We start from the raw sequence: 26,513 nt of genomic DNA, 5'->3' as shown, positions 1-26,513 counted from the left end.
CAAAGGCATAACCCATTTTTTTCTTCAATCCTTCCCAAAGAGCAAACACCTATTGTTATCCAAACAATTCAGATATCCTACAAATGTTCGGCACATCCAAACAAAAGTTCCCTGTCATCTATCAAGTTGCAACAACTTCTTTTTCCCTGTAGACAAAAGTGACACAGGTCAAAGAAACAAGGCAGCTTTGTCATATGTGATTTGGAATGAGCCATATACAAAAGCTTACAGGAACAGCTTACTTAGCTTTAAAAAGACAGCCCCACTCAGCACTTAATCAGAAGGCTGATCTGTGTAATAATACATTTCTTGTTCAAAGAGGACAGGAAAGAAATAGTTTGTCTATTTTTGATTTTTCAAATATTTTGATTTATAACACAATTACCTGTAAGAGAACTTTACTGACATTGACTAAAAAACACACAAGAGAAGTCTCTAATCTCCTTCATTGGGTAAAATTTTCAGGCATATAACTGCACTTATTTAAGTGACCTAAAATCAATGGATCTTAACTATATGCTAAGGAGCTTAAAAGGCATTATGGATGCTTTACAAATATCATCCTAAATAAACAACCTCATCCCCAGGAAATCCTGTTTTTTCAAGAACCTTGTTGCTGCGGGGCATAACTGCAAGTTAGAAACCTTATTTTCCTACAAAAGCAAAGAATCTAAAAATATTACTTTTAAAATGAAAACTAGATACTCCAGCCAAGTAGTAATCTAGGCAGGGAATCACCTACCCAGCTCTACAAGGAGTTAGAAATTGGAGAAACCAATCAGAACAGGAAACAGCCACTTCAATATCCTGGCAAACACTCATGGCAAACCACTCCCTACGTTCTTCCTGCTCCCACTACCCTTCCTTGAGCAGCTCTGTGTATCCTAGGCTGAAAAGGCACCTTGGAAAGGAAGGAGTATGAATCACACAGAACTTGAAAGGAAAGCTTAATAGGACTACTGATAAATCTGTCAAAAATGAATAGAATTATCACTTTTTGGTTCAATTTTCAGTATAAGACTGGTGCATTGGAAAAGCTTTGGACAACTTTAATCCCAAGAATCCAGACTATGCTACTAAATAGCACTGACATGGCCACTCCAGTCCCTGTGTCCTCCTCTTTAGAAAAAGAAATGAATAAGCTTTGAGTTAAAATAGAAAATAATGGTAACATAAAACCAGTAAATAATTAGAGGTGCTAATATTCCCTGAAGGAATCTCAGACCATACAGTAAAGGTACAAGGAACTTAAAAAGTCCAAGGTGTACTGAATTGCTAGTGCAATATATTTAGATGTGGGTTTTTTTCCGACATCCACTTTTATGATGGAAATAATTTATTATTAGAATAGCAACTACTTGCTTTTTAACTTGAACAGAAATAGTTTGTTTTAATCCAGTGTCTTTAAACCTCTTTATTTGTCCTTTAGGTACTCAGTGTTCTCATGTTGGTTTCCTCCATCGCTTCAAAACCCAAAGATCTTTAAAACTGACAGATAAATTACAAAGAAACCCATTATTTCAATATGGTATAGCTTTCTGAAGATGGCTATGATATACAATGACTGAAACAACCATTTGGTTTGCTAAACTGTAATAAAAATGTATGATTTTATATTGGGAACTTTCACTTTTAATTTCGGTAATTTCTTTGCAAGATTCCCAGCAAGTTATAAACACATCTTAAATACATTCATTCATTGGACAAACCTTTTTTAAACCCAGAGGTGACAGCTGATAACTAAAAACATTCGACACACGGAAAGTTCTGAAATAGCAAATTATTAAAAAGGTCCTAGGAAAACAGTAAGAATTCACAGCAATCAAACGAGAAACAGGGTTTAGATTACCACGATGAGTGGGAAGAAACATTCCAAAATGCTCTGGGGTTCAGCCAAATTATGAATCCTCAATCTGCACTAGACTGTTTCAAGAGCTTGCTTGAATTTGGATAATTTTATCTTCCTTTATTTCTGGGATCGAGCTGTTGCCTGACAGACACGACCTGGGCAGCGCTGAGGAGCCCCGTGCGCTCCCCTGGGTGCCGCTGCCCGGGAGCCGGGACTGAGGCACGTCCAGCTGCGCTCCCCGAGTGCACCGTGACGGGACAGTCCGGCAGGAAGTGCCCCCCCCGGCCTGTCGGGGCCGAGTCCCGAGCAGTTCCACACCCTCACTCCATCCGACACACCGGACCGGCGGTCTCCCGAATTCTGCCTGACCCCGGGCATTAGCGGTACCTCCTGGCTGACACTCGGCCTCCCCCGCGCCCGGGTCCTGCTCCGGGGCGGGGGGGCTCAGCCGGCAGGGCCGAGGCTCGAAGCCCCTCCCGGCAGCGCCGCTGCTGCGGCGGCCCAGGGGCGGAGGCAGCTCGCCCGTCCAACCAGCGCCGGGCAGGTCGCCGCTGCCTTGCCTTCTCTCTCCCTTCCCCGGCCAGGACAAGCCGCCACAAAGAGCTGGGGTTCAAATGAGGCTGCTGCGGGCCGCGTGAGGGGACGGGCGGGAGCGCCGAGCGCCCCGCGGGAAGGTCCCGGTTCGGACGCGGGGCTCAGCCTGGGCGGCCGAGCCCACAACGGTCCTGAGCAAGCATAACAGAGAAAAAGAGAAGAACTGCGCCGCTTCCCCCAGGTACGTCCCGTCCGGCCCCAGCACGGACCGCGGGTCACCGAGGCGATCTCCCGGGGCCGGAGGGAGAGGCCCGAGGAGGCGGGGTAAGGACGGGCAGGGCCGGGGTGTTGAACGGGCGCGGCTCCGGGCAGTGCCCGGGGTACGGAGCCGGCAGCGAGCAGCCTGGCAGAGACAGCACCACTCCCTCGGAGCAGCAAGCCTGCTCTGTGCCTTTAAAAAACAAAAAAATACCCCCGAGCCAAACAAAAAAATCCGTCACGTATTAAAACAGAGTTGTAAAGAGAGCTGAGACATTACATGCCAGGCAGTGAAAACCTTCTTGATATTATTTTCAGGAATATTATTATATTTTTTAAAAATATTGTTTATTGATTTCTGTGTGTAACTCTGATCTTCACACTTCCTTAAAGTTGCTGTAAATGCATGTGCCTTTCGAGAAATTTTCGAGGACATACTATAGGAAATCTCTATTCAGTCTTTTTTTACACTCATGTCTGATCAGGGAGATATTAAAATTCGTGATACTTTCACAGATTCTATAAAATGAGTATTTGAAATATTTTGCAAAAATTTAATTAAAGAGCCTAGCATTTATAAGTACATTTGTGTAAGCATTAAATAGTTATTAAATGATCTAACTGCTATTTTTCATGGGCAAAATGAGTCATATTTATTAAAATGTGAATATTTTTAAGAGCTGTTATGAACAATGTTCATGCACATATATAAGCACACACAGTATGAGCACTTTCTGGTAGTGATTGGATTAAGTGAAAATAAGGTGAGGCCGCTGTTAAGGGAAGCAACAACAAAAGCAGTGCTCTCTTTCAGTAATTACATTCCACATCTATGACAGAACTTTAGTAAAGCACAAAGAACAATTCACAAGTAGCATGACCAAAATTCTTGGTAATCCAGAAGAAAATTTGTACTTCTTATAAAAAGAGGCTTTTGCCAAACTTTGAAAAAAGTTACATGGCAGCAAAAGATCCATAACCCTCTGCAGTTTCTTGCAGCACTTGACAGTATTTCAAAACAAAAGTTCTCCAAGAGGTCATGAAGACACTCTCATTCTGAAATGTTGCTTTAGTCATCCATTCCCCTCAGTGAGAAAACTATTTCCTTTTAACAAGGCTGAACTAGTGCTTGAACCAAAATTTCACCAGTTTTAAGTGGACAGAAGAGCTGAGTAGTGACTGCATTATAATACGAGTATCTTAAAGCAATTTATAGGTTAATGTCAGTGTGGCACTGCTTATAATGGAAGCAAGTAACTAGTGGCAAAACCCCAGAAGTCATTCCCTCCATAAGTCTGGAGTTAAATTTTTCAATTTAGTTTTACATCATGTTTTTGTAACTAAAACTGCATGCTACTAGGTGTCAGCCCTTCCCTATATTTACTTTAAAACTTCAAACAAAACTTTAAGGCTTTTCCCAATACATGTGGCATACATATTACTGTGCTGTGTTTTCACTGTGAATTGCTCTTTCCTTTTACAAAAGCAAAAAGAAACCAGTATCCAGGTTTTTTACAGCAGTACTCTTCATCTAAAAATCAAACTACATGAGTTAATTCTAAAGGAAACCCTGTACCAGTGGAAGTCCCTCTCCTTACAAAAGAGCAAAAATTAATAAATTGCATCAAGTATGAAGATTACCTTTGAGAGGTAAAAATTGAGAGGATGGATTAATATAGTTCCACGCAAGAAAATGTTTGGGAGAAGGAGTAAAAACAGAACATGAGCTCTGAGAAAAAGGCCAGGGAGTAAGAAAGCAAGCAGATGCAGAAAATTCATGCTTGTCTGTCTTATCACAATGGTGTTGTGAAATCCAGATCATATTACTGGCCTGGTGCCTGGAACATGCCAGCTAACTGTAAGTCTACAAACACTGGCTATCAAAGGATTCTGCAGAAGCAAAAAACTAATGTTTGTTAACAAAAACCAAAACCAAACTGTCTGATCTTTTCATAGTAGGATTTTACATTTTCAACACCCTTGCTTCATTTGCTTTTATAATGCAATAAAAATGTAAAGCTAAAAAACCCTTTTAATATCAAAGACAAAAGTATTAAACAGTGAAGATTTGTTGCTAGCTTTTCATGTTTCTTTAGAATGCACAATTATCAAACTATGTGTGAATTCACAATCACATACAGCAGTTTATCTTTGGGAGGATAAACGCTGCAATAGCTAACACCATGCCTTCCTTTACGTATGTAAGTGCTGGAGGACTCTGCATAAAAGATGGCATATCAGATGTATGAAGGAAAAGCCAGACCATCCAGGTACTGGTAGTCTTGTTAAACTAAATCTGACCAGCACAAAACAGCCAATTAACCCCCAGAGCTGATTTTGTAACAGTCGTTTTGTGTAGCTGAATGAACTCATCTGTATGGAGGGTATCATTGCTGCTTTTTAATTCGTAGTCAAAACAACAATATCAGAAAACAGGAGTGTAGTGCAGAAGTGTGTGTGTCATCCTTCTTATGAATGTGTTTTTTGTTTTCTGTGTATTTCTAAAAGGCTTTGATATTGTTAGTTTAATTACTGTGCATTCAATTCTGGCACACTGGACCTGTACACACTTAATGACCCAGCTTCTAGACTATGAGCTCTTCCTGAGTTAGAGAAATTTGCAGAGATGGGAACAAATGCTAAGCATTGGACCTTGCCTGTCCACTCTTTAATGAAATAAAAATCACCTATTACAAGAAAAAGACACGTAAATAAAACCCTATACAAAAAATTAGAAGGAAATAATAAAAAAAAAAATCCCCAAAATTCTGAACTTAACTTTTCTAAGGGATGTAATACTCTGGGAGCCTTTTTATGGAGGCTGAGGGCTGAGTGACAGTGACTATTGTAAAACCAACAGTTATCTCAAAGATACAATGACTTAAATGGAGAATTCTATTTTATTTGACAGCTTACTGAGCACTCCTGCTTAAGTGTAGGAAGTCACATAGGAAACCTACTCCTTCACCTTGTTTACAATGATTATCCTTAATTCCTCAGCTGTGATATACAAGCCACTAAAAATCTATCCTAACTTGTTAAAGTGAGAATTGCTGCTGTCTTCATCATATACCAGGTTCTGATGAATCAGCTGAGGATCAGCTCCTCAAACCAAAACTGGTAGTGTTTTTGCTTATCTTAAACTCAACTAGACTGCAATCCAAGTGGATGCTGAAGTCCCTAGAAATGCTTGTGTAACATCACAGTTTTAGCTCAGAAAATCGCCTTCTCTGTAAAGCAGCCCCCAAGTGTAGACAGTGTCACATCCCACGTATTCAAAAGCTGCCTTTCCATGAATCAGCATCATGCTGTCACACCTATGGCTCTCTGGCTCTGTAGCAGTTTACTATCTATAGAAAAACAAGAGCAGCAGCAAGAAGCAATTCTACTGCTTTTACCTACTGAGATCTATTGTGTTGCTTATCTGCAGGAATAACATAATAATGCAATTTAAGATACAAAACTTCTATCGTGGTACAAAATCCAGGCAATTAATTATTTTACATTTTTGTCTTATGTAAGGTTTTCCACACAAGATTCACAGAGGTCATTATTTTGCTTTTGTATTTCTCCAAAATGCTATAGTACAGATGATGTCTTCTTAAACATCAAAACATTTCCTCCTTGAACTGATTTGTAATCCAGAGTAACACATAACAAAGTTCAGTGCTCAGCCACCACCCAGCAGTCTTCCTACCGCTTCATCTCTACTTTTTGGAGGACATGGAAAAGCACAGGTGTAAAAAGGACATAGTACAAACTCCTAGACACAAAATGTCAGTCTCTCAATGGTTGAAAGACTCAGCACTGCAAAACCACTTGAGATCGAGATGCAAATGTTGACAGTATATACTCAGGCTTTCATAAACGCATTTCTTTCTAGAGTAAGAATGCAAGTGTCTATTTTATGAACAAATTTCATGCAACGAAAAACAGCCACAGCACTGAAACGCTACCGGTAGCATTTTTAGATAAGCTTAATGATTCTTGGATTATGTTATTACAAGTCCTATTTTTCATCTGATGGAGACAGACCTTCAATTGCACTCAAAAATCCCACAGGTAAAGTGAGAGACAGTTAACCAGTCTCTTTTGTAAAAATGAGATCCTCTGAAGCATGGCATCAGAATCAACAACTAATGAAAAAAGGTATACAGTCTGGAATATCCACAATGAAATGTATTTTGTAGCTGCAAACCAAAAAGGCCATCATACTGACACTGCTCCTTTTAATGCTTCCTCTTAAGGCAACCTGGTTAAAAAATAAAAGTGAACGTTTGCCAGACAGTAATATTTTTCCATGTAGAAATATTTTTACCGTTAGCATTTCAGGATGATGATAGTGATTAAAAAATAGATTGTGAAACACCTGTATAATTTTAGATTTTAAAATTCTCGAATTTTGTTGAAACGTAAGAAAAATGTCAAGATATTTGTAACAATCAAACGGTAGCACATTTTGACTAATCAAGAGTCCCATATAAGCAAGATAGAGTACAGGACAGAAGAATGTTCCAAAGCAAAGCCAAAGTAAGATTTTATTTATTTTTTCCCTTTAAAGGGCAGGAAAAAACAATCTAATGCTGAAACATCTGATATCCCTTTCAGAAAGTTTATTTCCTCTTTTTTCACCAGATCATGGAAACATCCTCAGTTGAGTAAACAATGAATGAGCAAATCAAACAATTTCTTATTACCTACTGCCAGTTCTATACACAGATAGGCCAATATTTGGGATACGAGCCAAAATTCTAACCAAAGTGCTTGTGCTGGCTCGAGTATAAAACTGCTGTGATTATGTGCCACACAATAATGCTGCCAAGTGTTTTCATACAGATGCAGTTATGCTGGCAAAAGACAAACAGAAAAAAACCCTATTTTGCCTGAATAAAAAGTAAAATATACTGCCAAGTAGGGTAAACATACACAAAACTGGGTTTTGGTGCATCTGCACCAGGGCAAGTTTGTCCCAACTCAGTTCTCATCAAAAGTGCTTTTATGAGTACACAAGTCTTGAACAGCCAGAATCTAGAAATGAAATTACTTCAAACTTCCATACTTCTTCTGATTAGAAGTTCCATTTGATGTTTACTTAAAATAAAACATCTTTCTTTTTAAGTGTGCCTTTTTCACCTGGTTTTTGTTTGCATGCTTGTGTGTTAATGTTCTGTCAGTACACATGAGGATAAGGGACTGTATTTCCAGTAATTAAAAAAATTTGTTGCAAACCTGCATGCTTGCTTTAGGTTGAAAAGTGTACAGCTGCCTAAGTGGAATTTTGCACGGGGGACAAATATGGCCCTAGGAATATAGTTCCCTCCCAGTCCACTGAAGAAGAGCTACTGGCAGAGGGAGAGAGGAAGTGGGGGCTAAGCCCCCACAGGGGGAGAAACAGGAAGAACTGAGTGACCAGCAATGGCACTAGTCAGGTACAAAGAGTATCAATTCCTGGGCATAAGTACAACACGGCAAAACTGAAAGCTAAGGTCCTAGATGTCAGATATGATCATCTTCTTACATGGGAAGGAGTCCTCATGTTCTAAGAATCTGCTGTTTTGCTACTCAAAACGAGGAAGATACTAAAAAGAATTAAATCCTTCCTTAAAACTGTTTCACTGACTTCTCTCCTCACTTCCTTGACTCCACGAACTTCCGTTTTAATCCAGCTTCAGAACGGAAAAAATGTCCTTTATTTATGTGATCCTTCACAATATGCAACAAATAGGCCTCATTCTAAACACCTTTTTTTTAACCAAACAAGTAGACAATAAAAGACTTAAGAATATCATAATAAAGAGACTGCAGGAAGGACATCTGATGGTTGTTTCTGTTTGTACTGGGGTATTCTCCTACCAACGTCCTTGTCCTTCCACTGTTTTTTTCATATAGGAAGAATATCTTAGAAAAGGTGACATGCAGGCAAGATCGTGACAGAGAAGCATTTCAGCACAGTGTAATCGTGCTGATGTCATTCACTGTGGCTTGCCTTCTGCGACTGGTGATCAAACCCTAGAACAGGCTTCCTAGAGAGGGGGTCAGTGCCCCACATCAGCTCTGATGTCAGGTGGTGGGACTAGATGATTGTTAAGATGATATGTTAAGACGAGACTGATGAACTCTGTTCCATTATTTTCTTACACAGTTCTTAAAAAAAATGGAGAAAAATCTGTCATATGATGCTCTATATTTCTTTGGCCAGAAAAGAATGTGCACCCCAAAGCCCATGCTCAGTTAAAGACATGAGGTGCTGTAATAAAGATAGAAGTGAATGCTGAGGAAAAAATCAGTTTCTTTTCAGTGGTCACAATAATTGCAGGTTTAGAGGAGGGGAAAACGGGTATTACAATTCCAGCAGTGAAATAAAACCATTTTATACCTATATGCAAGAGATTTGCAAAACCAGTCATCTGTGCAGAAACATGAGGCCTGGAAAACTGCCAGGTTTTCCAAGTGTGACCTGCTGTGCAAATGCTGATTATGCAAGTTAAAGCTGTCTGGGGTGAATTTATGTTCCCTATTTTCCAGGACTCCAAATAGCATTCCTTTGCTTACAGAAACCACGTCAAACTCCAGATTTTCATCTAACATGTTTTCAAGATTCTTGACAAGTTCTGTAAAGCACCATTCCTTTCTATTTGCAAAATGAAAAAGGGTTTATTCCAACTAAGAAACTGAGGCAAAAGTATGTATCAAAAAATTTTAAGAAAGATCGAGTCCTGGTCACTTTTGTTTGAATCTTTTAGAGAAATATCTATGGTTTATTTCACAAAAACAGAAAAATGTGAATGACAACTCAGTATACTCTTCTCAGTAGGAATAATTAAGGATGCATATCCATCATTATCTTGAAACTTAAAAAAAAAAATCTCTTAGAAGTCAGCTGCTGCCTAGAATCATAGAACAGTTTAGACTGGATGGGACCTCATCTTCATCTCACAAAGCAAGGCAAGTTTTAACATTAGATCAGACTGCTCAGAGCCTTGCCTAAGTCACAACTTCACAGATTTCCAGAAGTGGAGATTCTACCACCTCTTTGGGTGACTGCTTCAGTCCTCAGACATCCTCATGGTGAAGTTCTTTTTTTAATAAAACCCATTTTTTCCTGAGGTCATTTGTATCCACCATATACTTTCACTGTGCACTTTGAAAAAAAATTTGTCTTCTCTACAAACACCCATTAAGTGGTTGAAGACAGCAATAAAACATCTCCTTCACCTTCTCTTCTGGAGGCTGTGCAGACCTCACTCTTCCTGCTACTCTTCATACATCACGTCTGCAGCCTTCAGCTGTCCATGCTACCCATGCTGGTTGTGCTCAGCTGGACTCACTCCAGTTTCTCACAGCTGTCACTATCACCATTTCATGTAATTCAAAAAATTTCATTGTACTAAAGATGACCAAGCAGTTAGGTGAAAGATACTCAAATACTGAATGATTATTCCATGTGAAATGTTTTACAGGCAAAGAAAAACACGATGGTAACACCATCTTGGTTTTAAAAAGTGTCAAACAGGTTTTATGTGCTGAAAAAGCTCCATATTACATTTTTCCCTCATTTATTTTATGAAAACTAGGTTGCATATACATGATTATTAAAATTCAACAATAAAAAGCTTTTAGAAATATATGACATCAAAGTGCTGTCCAAGTGGCTGATAAGAGAGCGGTATGTGACAGGGGTGCTCCTGGCAGCAGTGACAATCCTAAGCCCATGTTTCCAGGCCTACCAGTGCCTATAAAGTTCTGGGACTGACTTATTTTTTAAGAGATTGTGAAGGCCTCAGCTTTCCACCTTGAATATGAATCCGCATGGAGAACTAAGTTCAGGTAATGTCACCAAAAGGGAACTGGTGCACTGTGCCAAATGATATTTCCAGCTGATTTGGACTGCTGTGCACCATCTCTGTCCACCAAGTACATATGCAGGTATTCTTCCCCTTCCAAGAAGGGTCTGTGAAGTGAGATGATCAGGCTGAGTGTAAAGACAGTGTCTCCACTGAGAGTCACAATAACTGTTTCAGTTGTAAATTCCACTAGTCTGGGGTAGCAGAGTTTTTAATTTATAATTATTAAGGACTAATGTAAAGTTTTTCTTTTTTTTTTAAGCCATGGAATTTCAATACTGCTGAATAAAGTAAAATTGTTACACTTCATCTAAGCTGTATCTCTTGCAATATACATGCAGTTATAAAATACTGCAAATGAGATATTTGATAGTTTTAGAACTTTTATCAGCATTAATACACATACTAACTTACATTCTGTTTACATTTAAAGGCTGTTATTTGTAACTGTAAGAAACTGAAAATGTAATTCATATGTAAATGGAAACACTAGTCTTGGAAACTTTTGTGGTACTTGCCTAGAAGAAAGGCCAGTTCAAATCCTGGTATTTATTGCTTAGTTTCTTATGGTTCTTGGCAGGCTTTAGATGAACTAGCAACTAGTAATTGCAGTTTTGAGCATAGGATGATACAACTATTCCCTATGATGTCCACTTTAACCAACGTAAATTCAGGCTGGACAAGAAAAATACCTCATTTGTGTACATAGTTAATAGGTACTGCTTTAGAAGAGATTATCACTTGTAAATCCACATTGATTTCCTATTTGTTATTTACTATTACATTTATTTTAAAACAGATTTTAACAAGTTCTTTGCAGAAGAATATTTGACCAGAACTAGAGGATCATGATGACAAGATTCATCTGTTTAATGCTAGTAACTGCTGTGGGAGTTACTACAAGTAAAGCACAGGAATTTGAAGGCAATGACAAGGAAACAGATCAAGAATTCATTTACATGAACAGATATAAGCGTTCCAGTGATACGCAGGACAAATGCACTTACACCTTTATCGTACCTCAGCAGAGAGTGACAGGTGCCATTTGTGTTAATTCTAAGGAGCCTGAAGTTCTACTTGAAAACAGGGTAAATAAACAAGAATTACAGTTACTTAACAATGAACTACTTAAACAAAAGAGACAAATAGAAACTCTCCAGCAACTGGTAGAGGTGGACGGTGGAATTGTTAATGAAGTTAAACTCTTAAGAAAAGAGAGCAGAAACATGAATTCTCGTGTCACACAACTCTACATGCAGCTACTACATGAAATTATCCGAAAACGTGATAACGCCTTAGAACTTTCTCAACTTGAAAATAAGATTTTGAACCAAACTGCGGATATGTTGCAGCTTGCAAGCAAATACAAAGACTTAGAGCACAAGTACCAACATTTGATGTCAATTGCCAATAATCAGTCAATGATAATTGCCCAGCTGGAAGAACACTGTCAAAGAATGCCATCCATAAAGCCACTGCCACAAACTCCACAACCACCACATAAAGTGTATCAGCCTCCTACTTACAATCGCATTAATAACCAGATATCTACTAATGAGATTCAAAGTGATCAGAACTTAAAGGTTCTGCCACCTACCTTACCAACCATGCCTGCAGTTACTAGTATTCCAACTTCAACTGATAAACCATCTGGTAAGTAATATTACTAACATGGCTTCATTAGTTTATGCTAATATGCAGTGGCAAACATTTTAACTGTAATATCAGAAATGCAGTCAGAATTTGTTTAGCAAAATAAATGCAATTAATTATTTTGAACTGAGATTTCTTAGATCTGATGTTGTCTGTAATTATCTTCTGGATATCTTGTAGTACGTACAAGCACAGAAAGAAAGCAAAAAAATTAAGATTCAGACACACTAGTCCCACAGATTTTTCTCATGTTACTTTGCCAAGACAAACTGACCATTTATATTACGTGTATGAGATAAAGGACCTGCAGAAAAATCTTATTATTCAACAGTCATCTAAATTTTATTTAACTTTGCTCAAAACTGAACTACTACAATTCACGACACCTGAAGGGGTTTAGCACTGTTTGTGTGAACATTTGTGAAGTTATTACAAGTTTGCTGATCTATGTAATAACGTTGTGCTTGTGTAACTCCAAAAGGAATCCATATCTGCTCTATACCTTACATGGGGCACTTGTGCCCTAGACAGGAGCAAAAGGGAAGGAAGTGGTGGAATACTAAGAGAGATTATACAGCCCTCACTGAAAGTCTTAGGAGTTCTGTCACAAGCAAGATTAGAAGATCTGAAATCACATTAAAGATCAATTGATCTACATGGTAACAAAATTAACAAGTAAAGAATTCAATTTCACCTATGGTCCCTCAGATTTAAAAAAAACCCCCACAAACAGTTCAGATATATGTTCCACATAAGGGAAGTCTGTTCTTCAGTGCAGGCAACACAGAAATCTGTTCTTCTGTCTGTGTGCAGGCAACACAGACTTGCACAGACAGAAAAAAGATGGGGTGTCACAGACATCTGAACTCAGAGCTGAAACAGAGTAATGCATGGGAACTGCACTCAGTGTATTTCGTGGCTATTTACAACAAACAAGACATCAACAAACTCTTTAGAATTATCAAATAATGCAACTGTCACATGTTAAAAAAAACCCTCCAAAAGACCCCCATCTTATTTCTCCATGGAAACATTCACAATTAAAGAAACTTGAGCAGGTGTTTCAGTCCAAAGCACTGAGTCTCCAAAGTCTGTAAAGTCTCTAAAACGCTCTGCTACAAAGCAGTATTTCCACAGTATTGCCAAAGATGAACTCACCGAATCTTGCATTCTGGCATGCAGAACCTCTACCAAAAATATCATGATTCTAATGTACTGTGCAAGAAAAAAAGTTCTCAGAAGAAAATCAGGTCTATTACAACTCCTTTGCAGCAATACACTATGGTCTCTTTATTAATTACATTTTGACTTTCATCTCAAAGTAGGTTCAAGCTTTGTACAGTATTTCCCTATCTATCTGTAAGGGAAATACCTTTCAAGCATTCTTTGAAGACCTTTCCCTTTCCTGTTACATGGTTTGAAAACTCATTCTTGCTCCACATCCTCCTTGCGCTTTCAAGTGCTTAAACTGGAGCTGAGGCTTCACTATCACACAGCAGGAATAGAAAAGTTAATTCAAGTGCACAGTACTTTTGCTTATCTATCCTCATATATTTCCTGTTTTGAAAAGTCAAATGCTAACACAGATCAATTTGCAACCCTGTAGATCTCCCAGATCCTCACCTGAGAAAGTGCTGCTTATCCAGCCATTTTTCGTGTTGATTTCCAGAGGTCCCTTTCGCAGTCCACAATTCTAAGATCTGACATCTGCTACTTCTCCTTAGACTACATAACTTACCAGGAGAGAAGTTTCACGCTTCTTCTGCACAAATTCATTATAATATTAATTTCTCCCCTTATTTTCTCATTTACAGCTTCGATTTGTTTAAGGAAGTTTCCAACAATTGAAGTTAAGCTAATTAACCTATCATTTTCAGGGTATCTTCCTCCCCTCACCTCCCCTTTCTTTTTGGGCATGAAACATTTGATATCTTTTCCTCATCCTCCAGAATGTTCTCCATTCACAAAGCACATCTCAAACAAAACTCTCCCTACAATTAATGCCGAGAACGAAGCTTTAGTCATACCTGGAATAAACTAGGAAAAACCCATGAGCAGTATCCTACAAAACAAACAAAACCCACCACCACCACTGCCCAGCTGCTGTTGAAAAATCCATGCATATTTTATCCGGTCCTTTCGGTACTATTTCTTGAGTTCTCAGCCTTTACCAAAGCTCCTGACTGCTGCACTAATCATCTGATCACAGCCAATCTGTGGAATGAAAACTGAAGCAAAACAGAAGGAAAATATTAAATGCTTTCTTTTAATCTGTTGACAGCTTTCCTTTCTCACAAAGTAGTAGACCAACACTGTCCCTTGATCACAGACTACTACAGTCTTACTACTGTCAGTAGCTTTAATTAAATTTGTACATTTTGTCCACATTGTCTGTTGCATGGTGTCCCTGCCCATGGCAGGAAAGTGGAACAAGATGATCTTTAAGATCCCTTCCAACCCAAGCCTTTCTGTGATTCTGACTCCCTAGAGGTGATTTTATCAAAACTACCTACCTGAAAGTCAGGGTGTTCACACTTTTTCAAGGGAACATACCTTAGCCAACATTTTGAAAAGTTAATATCTGACAAAAAAAACACCTGTCATGGAAAAGTAGTAGCAAACTCTGCTTTGAAGTACTTATCTTCATCTTAAATCACTTTCAAGAGGAAAGAACTATGTGTAGTAGAGCACTGCTGCCATGTGGCCTAAAAGAAACTGCAAGATTAGAACACTCTAAATACTACATTGTATACTGCTATAATTTTTTTATGAAGATCAAAGCTCTGTGGTTGACTATTTAAGGAGTTCAATAATGTTTTGGACTAACATGTTCTTTTTTGTTTTTAATAAGTACCACTACATACACATTGTGATTAAATAAACATGAGCAATATAAATTACCAGTGCCCTTTACATTTGTTTTCTCCCACTTCTCATAACGAGCCATGTAACTGTGTGACAGAGCACTGCATCTACACCTAAACTGCCAGAAATCTGAACAGTGAGCCACAACAGAGATGGAAAGGGACTTAGAAGCACAACTCCAGGTACAGTCTCTCAATATGACTAGGGCAACAAGAACACAGCATGGCCACAGAACAAACACTTGGATTGCCTCCTGGTACACTGACTTACTGATTAAAATAGTTAAAAAGACAAAAGAAACCTCAATCCCCCAAACACTTGAGATAATTTCTATAAAACTAATTTATTTCTAACTCATTTCCTGAGTACCATTACTAGTGTTGGGCAGTGAATTATGAAAAAGCGTAGAAGAACTGAAATAATTTAGAACAGAAATTACTCTTGATAGCAACATGTGCTTCAGTAAGGCTCCTAATGAGAAGATCTGACGAGCCTTCCTCTTTCAGCAGGCAGGGGGTATCAATCCAGGGTCTCTGATCTCAAATCCTGAGGATTCTTATTGACTTCACCCTTATGCTCAGGAAGCAAAGCAGCTGGGGGAGTCTATATGCAGATATCAACACAGACTCCTAAATCATTTATATTTAAATTTCTCAGACTCATTAAAATGGAATCTATCTTCCCAATACAGAAAATTTCTTTTAAAATCATAAATATAAAATACTGTCAAAAAGAGTAAGCTCTTCATGGACTTTACTGAACTCAAGGAAAAAATATATTCTTCTGAAAACACAAGTGCATTAACTGTAATTTCTGTGAATGCAAAGTATTTTAAAAGTCTTCTCATTTATGTAACATTTCTCTCACAGGCACTCCATGTTAAAAAAAATCTTAATTTCTATATTGTGTTGTCATTTATTAAGGTTACAACAGTAAAACTTACAATCTGAATTCATGTTGCCAGTTCCATTGTTAATGTCTGTGCAAATAACATTTCTGGTGATCTAAAAAGCTGAATTTCTCAAAGACAGAATCAAGATCAAACTTACTGTTTTGTTTTCTAAAGGAAATTCTTAATACATGTCTATGGAGTCATTCATACCTAGTTTCTTTGAAGATGTAATCAATGACCAAAGTAGAGCTGCCTTAAAAAAATAAATTTAAAAAAAATCTACCTTTATCAGTAATTTATTGTGGAATGTTCCAGAAATAAAATTACAATAAATTAATCCACTTGAAAACACTTGGTGGATACTGTACCTTCAATAAGAAGAAAAACAAATGCACTATTCAGCGAAACCATCTACTGTAAAAAGCTGCCTATTCAAATACTGCCCTGCATTGGAGATATGCTGAAGGGGAGTTTGATGCACAGCCCTTCTGTTTTGACACAGGGCCCTGGAGAGACTGTCTACAAGCATTAGAAGATGGCCATGACACAAGCTCCATCTATCTTGTGAAACCAGAGAACACAAACCAGCTGATGCAGGTCTGGTGTGACCAACGGCACGACCCTGGGGGCTGGACAGTCATTCAAAGACGGCTGGATGGCTCTGTCAACTTTTTCAGGAACTGGGAGACATACAAGGTTAGGACAAGTGAGCAGATTAATGTCTTCCACCCTCTAAAAATTATTGGTAAAGTGGACGTCTCTATAAAATAAATTACTGCAGATTTCTATTTAAGAATGCGCTCAGATTTACCACTAACACAGATGCAGAATACTAACGTGCTTCTCTTGCTTCCTTTACAGCAAGGATTTGGTAATATAGATGGAGAATATTGGCTCGGATTAGAAAACATTTATTGGTTAACAAATCAAGGCAACTACAAACTGCTCATAACAATGGAGGACTGGTCAGGTCGGAAGGTGTTTGCTGAGTATGCCAGCTTCAGGCTGGAGCCTGAGAGTGAGTACTACAAGCTGAGGCTGGGCCGTTACAACGGCAACGCAGGCGATTCCTTCACTTGGCACAATGGCAAACAGTTCACCACGCTGGACAGGGACCATGACGTGTACACAGGTACCGGAGCCCTGAGCTGCCTTGCCTTTTTTTTGCCCTCCCCTCCCACTCCCCATTTTATTTCTTTTTTTTTTTTGAAAAAGGAAAAATACTTATAGTCATACACACACACATAATTTGCACTCTCAAAAGGATTTGTCAATTTTACCTTATGAAGCACAGACTGATAGTGTCAACCCTTATAAATAATAACACCAAAACAAAAATTTGTTTACACTAGACAAGAGTCTGTAAAGTATGTTATGGAGGGTTATGTGGGACAGTACTGCACACAAATCTTCCAGCAAGGGAGAATACCAATAATGAACTCCATCTGTAGAACATAACTACTGAGCTGCTTCCTGAAGAAGCCTAAATTCACCTTTTACTACTTGGTATCTACATATTAAACATACAGTTAAAAAAAAAAGTTTTGTGCTTAGCTTGCTTGCTCTAATATTTTTCATTGAATTCTGACACTGAGCTGGAACTTTCTTTTGCAGGTAACTGTGCCCATTACCAGAAGGGAGGATGGTGGTACAATGCATGTGCTCACTCCAATCTCAATGGAGTCTGGTACCGGGGAGGGCACTACCGCAGCCGATACCAGGATGGCGTTTACTGGGCTGAATTCCGGGGGGGGTCATACTCACTAAAGAAAGTTGTTATGATGATAAGACCTAACCCTAACACATTTCACTGAAATAACTCTTCTCTTGGTTTGCTTTCTTGTTCTAAAAAAAAATCACATAAAGATATGATATTACCTGGAATGACCTTTTCAGAAATGAGGAATGTAAGATATTGTACATTTATTGATAAGATATGAGGGCTTGTATAGTGTATTTTCAAGAATAATCCCAGGAAAAAAAAAGCTGAAGAAAAAAAAAAAGGAATTGCCGTAACATTCAGAACACCAGTACAACTGGTACTATTAGAACTGGCAGTTAGATGAACTGTAGATAAGCTTCCTGGTTTTTATTCCCTGTAAATTAATTTTGGATGGTAAAAATACTGCCACAACATTAAAATATTTTTGTATGTTATGTATAAATATTCTCAAATACAGAAAATATTACAAACTGTACAGCAAGAGTTTTTTTATTATTATTATTATGAGCAATCATTTGACACAGGAAATCATATCCTTTGAACTGTGTAGCTGGTATATGTACATTAGTGTGATTATTATGGTGTAATCTTTGTTAACTGCCATGAATAAAGTCAGTACTATATAATTCTGTTTTGAGAGCAGACAGCCAAACCAGTACTGTCATGATAAATCCAGTCTTTCCCCTTCACTTTGATCATTTCAATAATCTGCTCCTACAAAGTGGAATTCACCACTGATTCAAGTCGTTTAGATTAAAAACACTAATGATTTTTCCTACCAAAATGAAGTAGCTACTTGCATATGGAAATTAATCCAGATTTACAACAAGTATTATGTGCTATATAGCCAACATGTTATACACAACTCACAGTATTTTGTACCTGACTTCAGTCATTACCTGTTGTGTAGCCTCTGTACTCAGAAATGGCTAGATATAAATTAAAGGGACTATCCAACTTTGCAGGCAAATGATGGATACCAGTTTATAATCTATTTAGTATCCTTAGCCTAGAGATGAAAATTATATAAAAAAAGTTATCTGTAGCCAAGCGAAGTTATTTTTAACATATTTCACAAATATAACATATTACTGTCAAATTATTAAATAGATTTACTCATCTATATTTAGAGGCAGTCACACTTAAGAAATACATACTGGGATAATTCTAACATTCTTCTGAGGTAGGTTTCTAGAACAGATTGTTAACACACCCAGTTCAAAACAGCAACTACTGCAAAAAAAAAATAAGTTAAAGAATGCATAAAAGAGGCAGAGTAAAAGCCTCTAGAAGTTCAGTATTTTTCACTAAGCCTGTAAGACACTTACTGTGTGTTTATGTGTGTGTGCTTGCATACTTTCCCCTCATTACCTCCTCCCTTCTTTACCACAGTATGATGTGCGATGTAGCATGTGTTGTATATAACTGAAGTAGGTTTTTTAATATATTAGATTACCCGTCATATTGTAATTCTTTAATAAAGCAACAAATGTTATTTTGACATGTTCAGATTTCATCCTGTTTTAGTTCAGATTACTTAATTTCACATCACTGCCTCGTGACTTAAATCAACCCTGATATACAACTACTATTCATGTGTGTTGTGTTTAACTATTGCAAACATCAAAGCAAAACAATTTTCACCTGAGAAAAATACTGAATTTCCACATAGTCCAACAAGGAAGGACTCTTTGTAGGTCATCTGAAAAGCCCTAAATTGTCAAACAGTATTCAAGGTTTACCTGCTACTGGTTTAGCTACTGAACTCTGGAAAAGATTTAGGTAAGAAATATTAAACACACCTACTGGCCTAGAGCTGGCCAGAGTGCTCTACCAAATAGGCTTTAAACCCCTGTCCAAGATGACAGTCTTTTGTTAAAATAATCATATTTCTTAACCTTTCTACCTAAAAGGTGAGTGATTTACCTAGAGACTCGTCCATGTAATTAAAAACGATAATGCACAGAAGTCAGGTTACGAAGACCTGGAGATATGTCTGAGAACAGAACTTAATTTTTTACATAAAATTTGCATAAAATAATTTTAAACACAGAGGCTGGCACATCAAAAACAATTAAACATAGGGAATTTGGAACTTATACAGTGAAGTTATTGGCAAGTATATTGGCAGAATCACAGATTTGCAAAATTTCATTATGCTTATTTTTTTTAAATTCACACAACAGAACTGTTTGCACTAGATCCCTCTACTATAGCAATGCCACAACTATAAACTATGAAAGGCCTTAGTTTTTCCTGTTCCCCTCATTTTCTCCAATTGTTTCAATTACATTCTTATTTCATCACTCCCCAAAAGTACATCTCTGACAACACCATGCTGTCTAAAAATCATATACAGTACACTTACACACCTATCATTAGTAAAAGGTGAGTTTATATAGGAGAGAACTGCAGCACTATGGAGAATAACAGCTTCGATTCTCCTGTAATCCTCCTTCATTTAAGAAGTACCATAGAAATAGTTCTGCAACAGCAAACTCCTAGAAACTTAGGTTGCTCTTCAGAATTTTTGAAATATCTCTACCTTTTTCAAAAGAGTAAAGAAAATTCTGTCAACTAATACATTATCTATGTATCAGGAATGAAACAGCGGGGATCCACCTACAGCACTGAAGACAAAAAGCTCTCTCACAAGACTGAAGTTACTTCAGAAGACAACCAGTTATTCTCTTGCATACATATTTCCTAACAGTTCTTTCCTGAAACTCTTCTATTATCATTCAAAATTTTCAGCATTAGCCCCATTGTTATATTCCAAGGAAAAAAAAAAAAGCAAACAACACAACAAAACACCACAACTCAGTGAACCCTGTAGATTATAACAGATGATACCCATCTTTGTCTATCCCGTAACATACAGATACAACCTGAAAGATCACCAGCAGTGAAGACAGGAAAAAGCTGTAGGTAGCCACCACACACTTCAAAACACTGCGACTGCTATTTTTTTCTTAGATCACACTGTGGCTAAATGCTTCCAACAGTTCACATTACAGCCTTGCCAATCCCATGATTGATTGATTTCTTTCTTTCTCTCTTTTTAAACTTGGAAGACCTGTCTGGAAACAAAACAACTGTTGGATGTTTTAATGGTACTTTAAAACATCGTAAGGAATATATTAGTCTCTCATATTACAGCCTGAGGTTGTAAACATACCAGTAATTGTCTCCTGTATTGATTACTTGAAGGTTCAACTGCACCTCTTAGGATGCAGGGAAAACCTTACTTTACAAGAGCAGAAACACTGCTTAGTCTTTCCAATCAGCAGGGAGAGGGCCTCTGATGCACGAAACCCGAAATACAACATATGCAGCAGGATTCAAAGTCTCCAGGAGGCTGCCTAGACACCAGCAGGAACTTCAGATTCAACCTTGTAATTCAGTAACGGATTTTTTCCTTTCACTTTCATTACCCAGGTCTTTTATTAGGCTTGTAACACACATTCATTCCAGAAATGTTTTAATTTTTATTTAGGACTGGCTTGATGTCCTAATAACTGGGTAGTATTAAAACATTCCTTACACAAGGGCGTGAGCCAATTCTATAAATGAGAGTACCTAGACAACTTCAGTGGATGTTTAGCTTCCCAGTACGTTCTCCAGCTCATTTCAAACAATCTCAGGCTGTCATAGATGGAATGAGAACACAACTAAGTAACTTTCTTGCAGTGAGACAAGAGGCTCAGCATGAAATGTGACCCCCATTAACTGTACATCTTTAGACTCTGTCACTCTCATTCACTTGTTTTATATTCACTACTTACTCCTAACATGATCTATCAGTCTACTTGTTCATTTAAACAGACTAAAGAAGCTGTTCTATACGTAATGCTGTTTTCCTCGAGAAGATACTTATTCACTGAAACTAGTCCCCTTTGAATATTCTGATAAGCTAAATATTCCTTTAACCTGAAATTATTTTCTAAGAAGTTTCAATAACTCATACCAAGTTCTCAACACTTTTTTTAAGTACGGCCACTAGGGATGGCCAAATTTATTAAATAAGAAATATTTTAGATAAGCATCCACAGCAATTTGTGCTGGGACTCATGCTGCTCAACATATTTGCAAGTGACCTGAAAACGGGAGTGAACAATGGAACAAAAATCTGCTGATAATATTAACTAATTCAGGGGAGCAAAGAGAAGGTCTGACTGAGAGGAACTGCAGAAAGATTTATGAGATAAGCTGCTTGAACAGTAAAACAGAAAATGAAAGATCTACAGACAGCATTAGATACAAGGGGGAAAAAAGTCTTAACTTTCCATATAAAAATAAAAAGGGCAAACCACCGCAAATAAAGCATAATCTTGGGATTTCAATAAACAGTTCCTGATGGCTACTAAACATTGACCTAACAGAATGTTAGGGATTATTAAGCAGAGCACAAAAAAACTTTCTGAAGTAACAGTATAAATCTAACTCACATTTCTACCTTGCATTTTGCAGGCAGTCCATGTGCACTCTCTCCCACTAAAAAAAGGATCCAGGACTGAAACACTGCCTTGGCAGGTTGTCAAGGATGCCAACTGGCATCTGTACAAGGCATGCTCAAGTAATCCAAGGACTCCTCCTTTTGGAAGAGAGCTAACTGAAGATTTAGTGGGAAGGCAACAGAGATAATGACTGAAGTCCATCATGTCAGGAGTAGCCTCAAGTTGCACAAGAAACAAGGTAGGGTTTATCTAGTGAAGGTAGAAAATACCATGTTCAATTCAAGCAAAGAATGTGGTACTGGACAGAGCTGAGGAAATCCTGCCAGCTGGGTGCCAAGCGTGCAAGGAGCCTACAAGTGTTTAAAGAGAGAGTGTAAGAGTTCATGACGAGGAATGCATCGAGGCATTGGGGGTCACTAATACAGAGACAGCAGTTCTGGTCCAGGAAGCCTGAGCAGAATTCCTGATCTCTTGTTATCCAGGTTCAGTGATTTAAAAACATCAACCCTTTTTAGCTCCAGTTTAGCATCATACTAAATCACAAGTAAAACCATTAAACAGTTCATTATATTGGACTACATTCACTAACAATGACCTGTGTGCAGAAATATTCCCAGGTGAAATACTGACTACAAAAACAGTTCACCAAATGGCTACTTGGTGCATGTCACAAAAGAACAGGAGACAGTATGAACACTGGACAGCATTTTAACTACAGGTCTTCTTTTTAATACATCTTTATGTTGTATTACACATGTATTTATTCAGCACCCGAGAGAAATACTCATTCCAAAAGTACATATGCATTTGTATGACGTAAAAATCTCAACCTAACCCCATTTTTCTGAATAGGAAATGGAGTGAACCATTCCTTCTATATACAGTATTCTTCATGTGCACAACATGTCAGTCATTAGTACTTGTCAGTCAATGGGCTACAGATAAATAAGGTTCACACTCACCTAAATATGGAATTGTAGGAACCATTTTTAAGCTTCTGATGTACTCTCGTGTCCTCTTGTAATTATCTTCCTTAGACAGTAAGTAGTCCAACTTCTCAAAGGTGGTCTTGTCTTTACGATTCAGAAGCTACAGAGAACATGTAGATCATAAAATTTTAAAAGACAAGTCCCCACAAAGCCAACAACAATCAGTAGCTTGCTGAATCACACAAAGAAAAGCATAGTAAATTTAAGACTAAATTCATTATCATCACTCAAACCAGCATAATGTTTGAAAATGTGCTACCTGTTAAGAAAAAAAGAAGCAATTCAGCACAAGTCTTAAGCTATGAACAAATATGACCATTATTTCTGAATACTTTGTTAAGGATTCCCATATCACTACATCAGTTTTGAATAAGATCAGCAATATTACATTTTTGGAGAAAAAGTATTTATTATACAGTCACCAATGTTCTCATAATTCATCAGAACTGCTAAAATCCTCTGAATTTAAAAGTACAAACAACAATGGAAAATGCTCTAAATAAATGTAAATTGTGCCATTTCAACAGTGTCTTATTAAAAGTCAAGTTTTGGAAGAAAGTATTAAGAAAGTAAACCATTTTGATATTAAATCTACATTTTCTATTGCTAGACTTACTACAGAAAACCAGAAAAACATACAGTAATGCAAAAATCCTAGTGACAGAAGACTGAAAAGTAAACATGATAGGCAACTGTAGCTATAAAAACACATTCCCTGTTTCAGCTGGTTTAAGAAACCCCAGCAGTATTTTTAAGATGGTTTTAGAAGCCACTTGAGTCAGAGTGAGTGGAGAATTATGGCACTATACACTGGCTTCTTGCATGTGTCCTTTCTGATAGTAGACAGCTGCTCCATAGCACATTCCTTCATAAACTCTTCCTCTGGAAAATTCCAGTTCTTGTACTACTTAGCTTGTACTACTAGCTCTTAATAAAAAAATAACAAAAAGGAGACGAATGAAAATATTTCAGGATAATTGTGCTGTTTTCTTTTAATCACCACTGAGAATTCCTTGAGGCCCTGACTCTGCAACGTATTTTATTTTTGAACTACTGTGCCTACAAAGAGCCTCACACCTCTTTAGGTCTAAGTCAAATCAGTCACACGCTTGATGGGAGCAAATTTCCCTGTTTATCTTCCAACAGAAAGGACAATAGTCAAGGTAACACTTACAGCCCAGGTTTTGGTCAGCCTGAAGATGGGTGCGCTTTGCAGTGCTGACACCACAGACATCAGAGAATGAAGGTTATTCAGTTCTAGAAGCTTCTGAAAAAAGAGAATAATAGCTTTTAGCACATTGAAAAGGGACACAAAATTAATTAATCTCAAAGTTGCATTAATAAACCATGATTTTTTTCATTAATAAAATATAACATTTCCATCAATGACTACAGACAACGATATTATCCAATGCTGTCATGTGCAAAATTCTTAAGACCACTTTAAAAGTTGCCAATTTTCCAAATATATCCATTGATACAACAGGCATTTCAGTTGTGAGAATATAAACTGTATTTGACTTGAATTTGTTATTTTCTAAGGCTGTTCCTCCAGGAACAGAAAATAGGAAAAAATTATTTGACATATGGTTCTTGCAAATTGGTATAACTGGAGAAATTAAAATTGAATCAAGCCAAAAACATCCCCCAAAGATGCTGACGACCCTCTCAGAATTAAAACAATGCTTGATTTTGTAATCTGTTTCACAGGAAAAATTCGCCTCACTTCAATGTACTTTATATTTACTCTGTGTTGACAATTACTCAAAACACGTTGGTCTCCAGTAGACAATACTTGGGAATAAAGCTGTCTCAAACGATAATGCTTGCTACAACATAGTTCCAGTAAAATAAAAAAATGAGAATTGCTGTCATGGAGCTTCTTTGTAAATCTTAAAAAGAAGCTGGGTTCATCCTTGAGTGATCCACTTATTCATTGCCCAGAAGCATTTCAGGAAGATCTGGACTTTATTGAGGGAAAAGAAGGAAAGGGAAAAAAGCAAAGAGAAAAAAAGAGGGTAGTGTTCCCCTTTTCGCAAGAGAAAAATCCCCCAAACAAACACTGTAACTCTTATTTCTAAGAACAACCCAGGACCTCCAAGTTGACCATCGTCCTAGTACTTGGACTACGCATTTGTACCAGGAACTCATGCAGACAAATTTTCTTCTATAAGCACAAAAATACTAAGTAAACTAATTGGAAATATTCACAATACAAAGAAGTTTTGTATAAAACTTTTTATAAAACTTCAAGAGTAAAATATAGAGCTTGAAGTCACTACAATAACAGAGCTTTATCAGCAGTACTTTATACCAGCAAGTACACATTACAAGTAGGAATATAAGTCTCAAAACAGCTGCTTTAGAAGCAAGAAATTTCTTTTCATAGAATTTTGAAAATGGTGGGAGACAAAATCCAGAACGGTTTACAACCACATTTGACATTAGCAACAAACAGTTGACCATCAACAAGCCAAACCACTTTTAAACTTGGTAGGCAGAGGTCCAAGGTGAGTCCCACTGAACTGGGTAGTTTCATCTAATCAAGTAGAAAAGAACAGTTGTTACACCTTTATCCTATTCAAGTGGTACAACGTAGCAGACATACCAAACCAGAACATTACCCTCGCAATCCAAGAATGGTTCACAGGGGTAGTGCAGAAACAAACAAATAGCAATTAAGAGTTTGAACGATAGTATAAGAACGTTGCACTTACTTTAGCTATTTTCACAAAATGGCTCAATATTTCTGCCCTTATTTTTAAGGTCTGTGCTGTTAATATTTCTCGTACAACCCAAAAACTGACCTATAAAGTAAACACATATAACTTAAATTATTTACAAAAAAATGGACTTTATTAGATGAAATATTTGCAAACTTTCAAGATGCTCCAGGGAGAAAACAGGGTAAGGAAAGAAAAGAGTTCTTATCCCATGAATTCTCATCTGTATCATTGCAACTGCCCCAAAGTTTTACCACTGGGTATAAGAGGTAGGTAGAGAAGTGAGGCAACACCAAGATAACTGAAAGAGCAAGTGAAACACAGAAAAAAAGGAACAGAATTGCTAATGTTGTACCATGACACAATAGCAAAATACATTAGGAACAAATGGTCTAGAGGAAAAACATGAAAATGTGGACAAAGCAATTGAAAACAAGAACTGTCATTTAAAAATCTTAATCCTCATTTGGAAAGATAGTGTTAATTCACAAGAATAGTTGTGTTCAGACTCAAAGACAACTGCCAAACAGTACCTGTTCATGACAGTAATCAAATTATTTACCTGGTTAAACCTCCTAGTAAAGGCAACAATATTTGGAGCGAGGATATGTTTTTCTTTCTTATTCCATCCACAGCTGGCTAGTTCCTAGGAAACACATTTAAAAATTGCCTTGAAAACCAGAAATGAGTCCTCCTTAACACCAGTTCTAAATCATTCTTCTTTTC

At 37.6% G+C, this 26,513-nt stretch overlaps 2 protein-coding genes across 4 annotated transcripts in view; one reads left to right on the top strand and one right to left on the bottom strand.

Moving 5' to 3' along the window:
• The window catches only part of RALGPS1 (Ral GEF with PH domain and SH3 binding motif 1), a 78,984-nt gene that overhangs the window by 39,529 nt on the left and 12,942 nt on the right, over window positions 1-26,513 (bottom strand). For all 3 annotated transcript variants that reach the window (XM_039384673.1, XM_027727052.2, XM_027727054.2), the window contains 4 exons: window positions 26,350-26,433; window positions 25,782-25,871; window positions 24,239-24,331; window positions 23,038-23,164 (listed from right to left, as the gene is read on the bottom strand). In XM_039384673.1, coding sequence (XP_039240607.1) covers window positions 23,038-23,164; window positions 24,239-24,331; window positions 25,782-25,871; window positions 26,350-26,433 — 394 coding nt within the window. The remainder of the gene's footprint in view (window positions 1-23,037; window positions 23,165-24,238; window positions 24,332-25,781; window positions 25,872-26,349; window positions 26,434-26,513) is intronic.
• On the top strand, window positions 2,228-19,119 carry ANGPTL2 (angiopoietin like 2). Its single transcript, XM_027727055.2, has 5 exons — window positions 2,228-2,624; window positions 11,285-12,138; window positions 16,398-16,591; window positions 16,757-17,027; window positions 17,510-19,119. Exons 2-5 carry the CDS (start codon window positions 11,334-11,336, stop codon window positions 17,707-17,709), a joined length of 1,470 nt encoding a protein of 489 aa, XP_027582856.2. The 5' UTR covers window positions 2,228-2,624; window positions 11,285-11,333; the 3' UTR covers window positions 17,710-19,119.

Source organism: Pipra filicauda, unplaced genomic scaffold (genome assembly GCF_003945595.2).
Source record: "Pipra filicauda isolate LSUMZ 115617 unplaced genomic scaffold, ASM394559v2 scaffold100_size2392355_pilon, whole genome shotgun sequence".
NCBI classification, from domain to species: Eukaryota; Metazoa; Chordata; class Aves; order Passeriformes; family Pipridae; genus Pipra; species Pipra filicauda.
The sequence above is the reverse complement of the archived record's forward strand: the minus strand, read 5'-3'. Positions and strand labels throughout refer to the sequence as shown.